We start from the raw sequence: 11,390 nt of genomic DNA, 5'->3' as shown, positions 1-11,390 counted from the left end.
CTCACCTCTCCTCTACCTCACCTCTCCCCCACCTCTCCCTAACCCCCCTCACCTCTCCTCTACCTCTCCTCTACCTCACCTCTTCCCCGTCACCTCACCTCTCCTCTACCTCTCCTCTTCCCCGTCACCTCTTCCCTCTTCACTTCTGCCCTGCTCCTCCAGGTGTTGCTCCTCCAGGTGCTGGGTGTTTTGAGGGCCCGGTCTCTCTACTGGCTGTTGGAGAACTGAAACAGTGGTGCCGTCTGGTCTCTAGATTCACCTTTTGAAGGAAAATAATATTCATTTAAATTGATTTAATGAATTCATGACATGTTTCTTCTTAAAAGAAACAGTTAAATTGGAAAATACAGTTCTTTCAGAATGGAACTTTGATCACTTCACATTAATGACACAAGGAAGCAATGTTGACAGTCTCAGACTGTGCCAATACAGGGTGACTTGGTCACAGTCACTGTCCCTAGGGATGTCAGCATCAGAGGTTCCTTCCTGGCGTGTCATGTGATGAATATCTAATTAAGACAAACGACTGGGAGCGCTTAGCAAGGGGCCGCTTTTGCCGCGTACGTGTGTGTGTGTGTGTGTAAATCTGGCCCTGTGACTGTCCGGCGGGCCTGATTGAGATGTATATCAGGGTGAACAGGAGAGGGGACGGTGTGTGTGTGTGCGTGTGTGTGTGATGGGATAGGATTAGCCTAATTGGGCCGTGTTCTTTCACTGCCCTATAATGATGGGATTACCCTGCTAGGAGAGGAGATGAGGCTGTAACACCTCACAGCAGCCAGCAGGTCAGCTGCCTGGCTGGACAGAGACGGAAGAGAGAGGGAGAGGGAGAGAGGAGGAGGAGAGAGGAGGATGACAGAGAGAAAGACAGGGAGGGAGAGAGAGAGAGGAGGAAGGGAGGGAGGAAGAGAGAGAGAAGGAGGAGGAGGAGAGAGGAGGAGGACAGAGAGAAAGACAGGGAGGGAGAGAGAGGGAGGAAGAGAGAGAGGAAGTGAGAGGGACACAGAGAGAGAAGCTGGGAGACAGAAAGACAGACTGAGAAAGAGGTTGAAGCTGGGAGACAGAACAAAGGAGTGTTAGAGACACAGAAAGATAGACAGAGAGAGAGACAGGGAGAGAGAAAGGCCCATAGACAGCAAGAGAACAGTAGAGGCTGAGAGACAAAGAGAGAGAGATACCCACAGACAGCGAGAGAACAGTAGAGGCTGAGAGACAGAGAGACACGGAGGGAGGGAGAGAGAGAGAGAGAGGAAGGACAGGGAGGAGGAGAGCAGCAAGGTCAGCAAAAGCGCACATGGAAGCTCAAGGTTGGAGCCGAGCTGCTCCCCAAGTCGTCCCCTCCCAGAGCTCCAGGACATCTCCGATACCTCAAGCCCTGTTCTAAGTAATTGACTAAATGAGAGGGAGGTTCCCCTCCCACTCCCTGTAGAGAGAGTTAGCTGCAGGGGCACACTGCTAACCACTAAGCATGCTGCTCATGTATGCTAAAGCCTCAGATCATGCATTATAGATGCCAGGGGAGAGAGGCATCGCTGCTGCTCTGTGGGTTAGCATGTAGCGCTAACAACCGTGCCTTTGATCACCAAGCTGGTGCTGTTCTCTGGGTTGGTCGCTACATTCCGCGCCGTGTCAGCGGTAAATAGTGTTTGGAAAGACGTTCAGGTTCTATCCAGGTACCCGTCACTCTGTATCGTGTCATACATACGCCAACTCTCTCTGCTGTTGTTCCCACGAGCTGTTGTTCTGGGAAATCTATCCAATATTCGCTATTTCTCTCTCTCTCTCTCTCTCTCTCTCTCTCTCTCTCTCTCTCTCTCTCTCTCTCACTTTCTTTCTGTTTGTTGTCTGTCTGTGTGTGTTTGAGAGTCAGAGAGTGTGTGTGTGTGAGAGTCAGAGAGTGTGTGTGTGTGTGTGTGTGTGTGTCTGTGTGTGTGAGAGTCAGAGAGTGTGTGTGTGTGAGGCAGTTATTGGTTGAGAAGGTAGTCCAGGTGTGTCTGAGACCCTCTGTTACTAGATGTGTGGAGCAGATCTGCAGTGTGTGAGCGTGTGTGTGTGCGTTTGCGTGTGGAGGATCACCCCAAATTAGCGACAGGAAGAGAAAGAGGCAGACCTCAGAGTGTAGGCCTGATCTCTGATCCCTGAAACGTGTAATCTCTCTCTCTCACACACACATGCACACACACACTCACACACACGTGTGCACAGACACACACACAGACACACACACACACACGCACAGACACACAGACACACAGACACACAAATGAAACCCAGACGGTGTGTCTGTCATTAAAAGCTGACCAGGTGATGCAATGTGGGAAAGATGGGGACTCTGTGCTGGAACATTCTTCTCACATTCACAAATATATCAACTAATCAATGACTCTGTGTCGTGGAAGACATGGGACTGCTCCCTGCTCTCCCCCCTCATCTCGGCTTTTAATCCGCCATCTCCAAGCATCCTCCAATCCCTGAGTTCCTACTGGAGCATCAAAACTATGAAAGCCAGTAAGAGTGTGCGTTGTGTTTTGACAGGCTATCTGTTGCACCCTGGGGAACTGTTCCTGTGATAGTTTCAAACCTGGCAAGCTGAAGAGGAGACAGTGTGAGCACTGCAAGCATGGATGGGTAGCCCACGGTAAATACACACGCGCACACACACACCACAAAAAATATGAAACACTCCACAGCTGCAATACCACACTGATGGCTCTCGCACAGAAATACGAGTGTTAAACAACAGTGTGTGTGTGTGTGTGTGTGTGTGTGTGTTCCCTGTCCCCTCAGCCCTGAGTAAACTGAAGGTGCACCACATGTTCCAGAGCAGTCAGGTGGAGATAGTTCATTCCAACGTGGTGTTTGACATCTGCAGCCTGATGCTCTATGGCACACAGGCCATCCCTGTGCGGCTGAAGATCCTGCTGGACCGGCTCTTCAGCGTGCTCAAGCAGGAGGAGGTCATCCACATCCTCAACGCCCTGGACTGGACCCTGCAGGACTACATACGAGGATATGTACTACAAGTAAGTGTGTGTGTGTGGGACTTATTTGGTTTTATTACAATGTGTGCTTCATGTTTTGGCTGCTTGCAATGTTCGGGGCTACCTCGTTGTTATGATCAGTGACCTATGCTCTTTTGTAAAGCTCTCTCTTGGAAGTCACTTTGGATAAAAGCGTCTTATAAATACATAAATGTAATGTAAATTTGTGTGAGTGTGTGTGTGTGTGTGTGTGTGTGTGTGCGTGTGCGGTGGGAGAGAGATTGTGTGGGTGCGTTTGTGAATGTGTTGGAGAGAAAACGAGAAGGAGATCACTGGGTCGAGCGTATAAAACGTGGTGCTCACCGCAGCGGCCTGGGTTCAAATCTCTCCCTTTCCTGTCCCTCCTCCAACTTTTTACGATGTAAATAAAGCCCCCCCCCCCCCCCCCCGAAAACAACTGAGGAAAAAGCAGAAGCAGCAGGTCTCCACACTGTCGGCCCGGCCTTGTAAACGTGGTCTGGTTACTGGGCCGCGGAGCCGGCCTGGTGTCTGCCTTACTCCCTTCGATTAGTGCATCATCAAGTATTCAGGTTGGCCTGCGTTTAATTCATGTGAGCTGCTCTGATGGCGTAGGTAGAGTCAGAATCCTCAGCAGGCGCCAGGCGAACGGCGTGTGATGAAATATTCATCCTGGTTACGGCATGAGGCTACTTCTGACTCAAAGATGCCTGGACTCATATGTGATTAAGGTTAGGCTGGGAAAGGGACCCACTTGATCAATGTGAAGGCCTCTGATCTCTGTGTGTGTGTGTGGGGGGGGGGGGGGTGTGTGTGTGTGTTTGTGGGTATGTGTGTGTGTGTGCTTGCATGCTGTGCGTCCTTTCTGCTGATGTAGGGAAGGAAAACCCACATGATTTAAATGAAGAGAAACGACGGCAGAGATGAAAGCGGCGGTGTTGGTGTAATTAGGACTCCCAGGGTTCAGCGCTGCTAGATTACATTAAGCACACCCCTGATTCCTTCATCTGAACCAGTGGCAGTTTGGGCCCGTGGAGGGGTCTCCAGAGCATCATCTGAGAGCAGCCATGTCTAACCATGACATTTCTGTCTCCCTCTCCCTCCTCTCCCCTTTCTCCTCTCCCGTCTTCCCCCCTCCTCCGCGTCCTCTGTCACCAGGACGTGGCCGGGAAAGTGCTGGACCGCTGGGCCATCATGACGTTCGAGGAGGAGATTGCCACCCTGCAGCAGTTCCTGCGTTTCGGGGAGACCAAGTCCATCGTGGAGCTGATGGCCCTGCAGGACAAAGAGGGCCAGGCCGTGCTGGTGCCCAGCACCCGCACCAACTCCGACATCCGCACCTTCATCGAGCGCAGCGCCTCGCGCGGCCCCGCCCCCCTCACCCCCAAGGTGGAGAAGCTGAGCACGGCCAACGTGCACCACTTTGAGAACTTCATCAACAGCATGGCCTTCATGCTGCCCTTCCAGCTGCTGGGCTCCGTGCCCGCGCCGCTGCTGGGCTCGCCACTAGGGGCGCTGCAGCCGCAGCCAGGGATGTGCCAGGCGGAGCAGCCAGGTCAGGGGCGGGACCATCATCTCTCCCTCCCCCTCCCGCCCACCGAGAGCAGCCTGGTGGGCTCCAGCTCCGCCTCCTTCACCTCTGACCTGGACCGGGGCGGGGACAACCCTCTGGACGGCCTCTCCGCCACAACCAAGATGGAGGTGGAGGACTTCCCCACCAGTGACAACTACTCGGACGGGCCCTCCACGCCCTGCACCCCCTCCATGAGTTCGGACCTCACCCAGATGTCCCCCGACAGCAAGCTGAGGTCCCTGGACCGGAACGGGATCGGGGGCGGGATGGGGAGCCTGAAGAAGGGCCGGGTGTACTGCAGCGCCTGCGACAAGACGTTCTACGACAAAGGCACGCTGAAGATCCACTACAACGCCGTGCACCTGAAGATCAAGCACAAGTGCACCATCGAGGGCTGCAACATGGTCTTTAGCTCGCTGCGCAGCCGCAACCGCCACAGCGCCAACCCCAACCCGCGCCTGCACATGCCCATGAACCGCAACAACCGCGACAAGGACCTGCGCGGCAGCGTGTCGGCGGACGAGAGCTCCGAGGGGGACAAGCGCTCGGACTACGGCCCGGCCTCCCTGCCCGTGTCCTGCCCCGACGGCCACAAGGCTGTCCCCAGCTACATGGTGAGCCAGCTGGACAGCAGCCCCAAGCTCCACGCCAGCGCCTTCCCCAGCATGGGCCAGAGCGGCATCCTCTTCCCCAACCTCAAAACGGTGCAGCCCGTCCTGCCCTTCTACCGGAGCCTGGTGAGCCCTGCCGAGCTGGCCCACACCCCAGGCACCCTGCCCTCCCTCCCCCTCCTCTCCTCCTCCATCCCCCTCAAGCCCACCGCCGCCCCGGACGTCTGCGCGGCGGATCCGGTGCCCAAGAAGAAGTCGCGCAAGTCCAGCATGCCCATCAAGATCGACAAGGAGCTGGTGGAGAGGGGGGGGGGGGCGGGCGAGGGCTGCAGCTCGGACGACGAGTCTCCCCTCCGGGGGATGGACGAGGGTGAGGGCGAACCCGGAGGACGGTACGCGTGCGAGAGGCAGGCGGGGCGAGAAAGGGCCAGAGAGCGGGAGGAGAGAGGATTCTACCTGTCCGGGGAGAGGGAGAACAGCAAGCGGCCATCGGACCACAACTCGGACAGGGATGTGTGTCTGGACCGAGAGGAGGAGGAGGAGGAGGAGAAGGAGAGGGGGCCGAGGCAGGGAGAGACGGGGGTCATCACCTGTGCCACGTCGCCGTGCAACAACAAGCTGAGAGAGAACCACTCCCTCTCCCTCAGGAGGGAGCAGCCGGAGACCCCGCCCGGCCCGGAGCCAGCCGAGAGGGAGGAGGGGGAGTGCGTGAGCTCGCTAGGCCCTGCCGAGCAGTGTGACTCTGAGTGCGACGAGCGAGACCAGGGCCCCCCTAAAGGCTCCGTGTTCAGACTGTCCGAGAGCCAGAGAGCGGGACCAGAGGTCTGCAGGGAAGAGCTGGCTCAGCTGGGCCCGGACGGTGTGTGCCTGGACCGGGACGAGCTGACCCACCACTGTGAGATCTGCAGCAAGACCTTTAAGAACCCCTACAGCGTGAAGATGCACTACAGGAACGTCCACCTGAAGGAGATGCACATGTGCTCGGTGGACGGCTGCAACGCCGCCTTCCCCTCCCGCCGGAGCCGAGACAGGTGAGAAAACACGCCTGTCCGTATGCTGTTGTCAAGGTGACCGAAAGGAGAGGCGGGGGGGGTGGAGGAGGAGGAGGAGGAGGAGGAGGACTGCCCGCTGTCTCAGGGTGAATCATGATGTGGTCGTCGTCGTCGCACCGCTTCCCCAAAACAGACTTTCTAAAACAAACAGTATATTCTGCCCCATTTTCTTGTGTGTGTTCCAGGCACAGCTCCAATCTGAACCTCCATCACAAGCTGCTGACCAAAGACTCGTACGGCTCCCTCTCCCTGTACCCCCCCTCCTCTCTGCAGGGACGGCCTGGGCCTGGGCCTGGACGGACGCCAGGACCACAGAGACGCCGCCGGCCAGACCTCGGTCATCTTCCGAGGACACAACCGCATGGGCCTGGTGTTCCCCATGAGCAAGATGGCCGACGCGTCTGAGCGCTCGGAGACGTCGCCCACGATGCTGGGCGGGAGGGGACTGGAGGACGGGGCGGTGCTAGACCTGAGCACCTCCTCCTTGGCTCCCCCCGCGCTGCCTCCTCCTCCTCGCAGCGGAGGCAGCGCCTCCTGGGACTCGGACGGAGGAGGCAGCGAGGAGGGGGAGGGGCTGGAGGAGGAAGCCCTCCCAATGGAGGAGGACAGCGATGAGAGCTATGATGGGATTGGGTTAGGAGGACCGGGGGGGGGAGGGGCTGGGGTTAGGCCTGGGAGGGGAGAGGACCCTGGGTTGTGTCGGGGGGCAGGGGGGAGTGGGAGGGGGCCAGGGGGGAGGGGCCAGCTCGCCCATCACCTGTCACATCTGCCAGAAAGTCTACAGCAACAAGGGCACTTTCAGAGCCCACTACAAGACTGTCCACCTGCGGCTGCTGCACAAGTGCAAGGTCCCGGGCTGCGACACCACCTTCTCCTCAGTCCGTAGCCGGAACAGACACAGCCAGAACCCTAACCTCCACAGGAACCTGGTGGTGAGCTCTGCTCTGGAACAGGAGTAGGAACCTCCACAGGAACCTGGTGGTGAGCTCTGCTCTGGAACAGGAGTAGGAACCTCCACAGGAACCTGGTTGTGAGCTCTGCTCTGGAACAGGAGTAGGAACCTCCACAGGAACCTGGTTGTGAGCTCTGCTCTGGAACAGGAGTAGGAACCTCCACAGGAACCTGGTTGTGAGCTCTGCTCTGGAACAGGAGTAGGAACCTCCACAGGAACCTGGTGGTGAGCTCTGCTCTGGAACAGGAGTAGGAACCTCCACAGGAACTGTGTCCTTTCACTCACCTGAACACAGGCTTGCCAGTCAGCACTTTTATAAGAATTCCATTCTATTGTTATTGTTTTGGGAAAGGGGGGGGGGGGGATTCTGGAATCAATGTCCCTGTTTTACCACTGCTTCCTCTGTTTGAATATGTTCAACTATCCCTGGTTTGTTCATGGGGCATCTTTATTTTCCCTTTATGGTTTCCATGTAAAGATTGCTTGAATCTTACCCATAGTTTTTTTTTATATATATATATACAGTATATGTTGCAATACAATGTTATTTCGTTGTTGACGCCGAGTTGATCCAATTCTATCTCATGTAATACATTTCAGGTCCTATCCAAGGCTTTGTTTTTACCATCAAAAAAAGCATGCGCTTATCTTCAACTGTACACCTCAGTCTCTCTCTAGCTCTTTAATTTCTATGCACTTCTAACACAGTTACAGTAGCTTAGCTGACATCCTTGTTTGAAACCACCGGTCACATTTCCATAGCAACACAAGAACTGTTCAGGTGTCCAATGTTCCATCGGCTGCATTAAGTGAGTAGGTGTTATTGTATGGTAACTTATGGTCCACTTGATATCCACATTTTCCCTGTGAGTTGAAGCGTATTGTTCCAATCAAAAGTGGTTTTCTAGACATTTCTTTGTAGACATTTCTAGGGTGTTGTTTGTCTATTTGGAGTATGGTCTTTGAGAAAACGTATAAAACCTTACGTGTCGTGAACTTGCTCAATAAGTTATTGTGTGATGTTGTGTATATGTGGTTCTGTTCCTTCAGCCCTTGCTGGTCTGGTTGTTGCGTATTCTAATGTTGACCAAAGATTTCTCAGTGCCGAAGCGCACATGAAGCCTCATGTAGCCATGAGGTAGCAGTATTAAACAGACCGTACAGCCTTCTCACTAACCCAGGAAACACTGGGAGGGCGACAGCAGTATTTACACTTGGCCACTATAGCTTATCAGTTATGTGAAGAACGTTTACATACTCCCTGGTCTTTTTTGTAAAAGAAAAATTAATCTGCTCATGTCGTGGACTCGACGGCACAGCCGCGTCAAGGCGTATGTCCTGCACAGGACCAGTAGTCAGGGGTGATTTATAAGCAGTCACTGTCTTCATGATTTGAGCGTATGGTATCGTACTGTGAACGAGTCGAACACTGAGAAAATGAAAACATAGTTAACTGTAACAAGGGCCTCACGTCTAAGCACTCCCAAGAAACATCATGGTACTACAAAGTTTATTGAATTGTACATTCTGTGAATAGAGTAATTTGTAATCTGAAATAAACCAAAAACCTATATTGTATAAGATAGGCTCATTTTACTGGACATATCATACATCCTTAACAATGATTTTTGAAAATGATGTCCAAAGTCTATTTCTCTGATTATTTCACAGTAGGGTTTATTGGTCTAAGTTTGCTTTGTACTTCGCATTTATATTTTCATTGTGTATTTAATGACATTGAGCTAGATTAAAGATCCATTTCTTTGTGAAGTTGTTTGGATTTGTAAAAAAAAAAAAGAAGCAAAAACCAACATGGTAGATGTTAATGTTTTTGATTTAATGTTACAATATTCATTCCTACTCAATAAAAAGCCATATCTGTTGCATGCTTTTATTTATTTATTGCAACTTTAACTGAAAAATTCAGCAACTCGGCAGATTCCTCCATAGGGAAACTGATTTCAACACGCATTGCACAGTTGTCTCTCTGTCAAACCCTATAGGAATTACTCCTACACAAATATCTTCATGCATATCAAGAATGAGAGTGCTGATGCTGGCATCAGTATGAAACAACCCAGACAGCCTTAATGGTACTCTGACCGTACCAGGCAGGAGAGGGGAGGGCAGGGGAGGGGAGGGGAGGGGAGGGGAGGGGAGGGGAGGGGAGGGGAGGGGAGGGGAGGGGAGGGGAGGGGAGGGGAGGGGAGGGGAGGGGAGAGGGAGGGGAGGGGAGGGGAGGGGAGGGGAGGGGAGGGGAGGGGAGGGGAGGGGAGGGGAGGGGAGGGGAGGGGAGGGGAGGGGAGGGGAGGGCAGGGGAGGGGAGGGGAGGGGAGGGGGGAGGGGAGGGGAGGGGGGGGGAGGGGAACTGAGAAGACCAGGGGAGAAGAGCAGAGAACAAAGCGGAGTAAAGCAGAACAAAGGAGAATAGAACAGGAGTGTAGAACAGAGCAGAACCGAGAACAAGCAGAACAGAGAAGGAAATGGCAGAGCAGGGGAGAACAGATTACAGCAGAGGAGAACACAGTGGAACACAGCAGAGGAGAACACAGTGGAACACAGCAGCCCCCGACGAGGCCCCAGCTGCAGCAGCAGCAGCAGCCTGAGAGGGGAGCATGTGCTGTCATTAGTCTGTGTGAGGGAGGTGGTGGCCCACAGACCAGCTCTGCCAAGGTCAACCCCAGCATGAACCCTGAGTCATCTACACGCAACCCAGACAAAACACACACACAGACAAAGACCCACACACATATTCTGTCACTGAGCATTCTTAAGAAACATTTTTTAGATGTAGAAACAGGTCGATTTTGTTCATGTGGTATTTTTTCTTTATTAAACAGACGTGTGTATTTGAGTCATTCCGGATGTGTGTAGCTTGAGTGTCGAAGGGCAGGGACAGAAATGGAGATTCGCACTGCTGAGTGAGGAGAATGGGTGAGTTATGAAACACAACTAAGGATCCAACTAGTACAGAAGCTGAAAGTGTTGCGTAACTGACCATCTACAACCCACCCCTCATATTACCATCTGCATTTACACAGAGCTATCCCTCACCACTTAGTAGCTAAAAAAAAAAAACAGTTCTCACAAGTGCCCCGATCTTTTTTCTCTGGTGTGGGAATCTAGTACCACTCAGAGAGGGTGCAACGTTTATTTCAGTCCCCCACTATGCTGTATGTAGGCAACAGAAACCATGAACACCATGAACTGTAGGGGTGGATTGTTCTCTAAACTCCCCACACAGTGCTGCTAAAAGTATCCAAAGAATTTTAGATACAACTAGTGAAGATATTATCTCTGGAAACTGCAGTTGGATATGGAGAAGATGTTCATCCAAGCATCTTGCCATGGGAGATCTCACAGAAACAACTGTGTGTGGGGGGGTTTACAAACCCCAAAGGTAAACACTTCAAAAAACAACAACTAAATCGTCAACTGAAGTTAGGTGAAACTTGTTGCAGGAAAAGACAATAAGCAAACATTTTTCCGCGATGGTTATGCCTTTCCAAAGGCCAGTGACGTTCACCCTGGGCCTTAACGGTGCTACACAGTGTGATATCCCAACCACTGTAACAGAGCTTAGAGAGAAACACTGCTGTCTGAGCCGCACATGTTCCAGGGAGAGGGGTCTTCCAGGGCCAACGACACCTGATCCCACCTCTTAGTCCTGGGCTGGGAAGCTGGAGAGCAGTGGGGAGGAGCAGGGGTTAGGGAGGAGGGGGGAGGAGCGGGGGTTAGGGAGGCGGGGGGAGGAGCAGGGGTTAGGGAGGAGGGGGGAGGAGCGGGGGTTAGGGAGGCGGGGGGGAGGAGCAGGGGTTGGGGAGGCGGGGGGAGGAGCAGGGGTTAGGGAGGAGGCGGGGAGAGCAGGGGTAAGGGTGGAGAGGTAAGGAGCAAAGTTTTCGGAGATCAGGGAAAGGAGGGGGGGGGCAGGGTGTGGAGGTGGGGGTGGCCTGGGATGCAGAGGAGTCGGGGAGTGGAGGAGCAGGGAAGGGAGTCGAAAGGTTGGGGGAGGGGGGAGGACTGGACGGGGGGGTGCGGTGGATTGTCCACGGGTGCTTGGGAAGCCGATGAATATGAGAGGGTATTACCTTCCAGAACCACAGCCAGATGGACAGCAGATGACTTCTGTTCCTCCTAATACTCTACGGGCTGGGGGTGGAAAAGGGAAAGTTTTGAGTTCAAGACATTCTCCCTCCTCCCTCT

The 11,390-nt window shown here is 53.6% G+C and overlaps 1 protein-coding gene across 1 annotated transcript in view; it reads left to right on the top strand.

Moving 5' to 3' along the window:
• The window catches only part of bnc1 (basonuclin zinc finger protein 1), a 15,252-nt gene extending 6,196 nt beyond the window's left edge, over positions 1 to 9,056 (top strand). The window contains 6 exon segments of the mRNA XM_084683014.1: positions 2,536 to 2,638; positions 2,788 to 3,023; positions 4,158 to 6,214; positions 6,421 to 6,501; positions 6,503 to 6,896; positions 6,898 to 9,056. Of these exon segments, the coding sequence (XP_084539140.1) occupies positions 2,536 to 2,638; positions 2,788 to 3,023; positions 4,158 to 6,214; positions 6,421 to 6,501; positions 6,503 to 6,896; positions 6,898 to 7,194 (3,168 nt within the window). The 3' untranslated portion in view covers positions 7,195 to 9,056.
• The last annotated feature ends 2,334 nt before the right edge of the window (positions 9,057 to 11,390 follow it).

Source organism: Hypomesus nipponensis, chromosome 19 (assembly GCF_054491055.1).
Source record: "Hypomesus nipponensis isolate SF chromosome 19, ASM5449105v1, whole genome shotgun sequence".
In the NCBI taxonomy this organism is placed as follows: Eukaryota; Metazoa; Chordata; class Actinopteri; order Osmeriformes; family Osmeridae; genus Hypomesus; species Hypomesus nipponensis.
The sequence above is the reverse complement of the archived record's forward strand: the minus strand, read 5'-3'. Positions and strand labels throughout refer to the sequence as shown.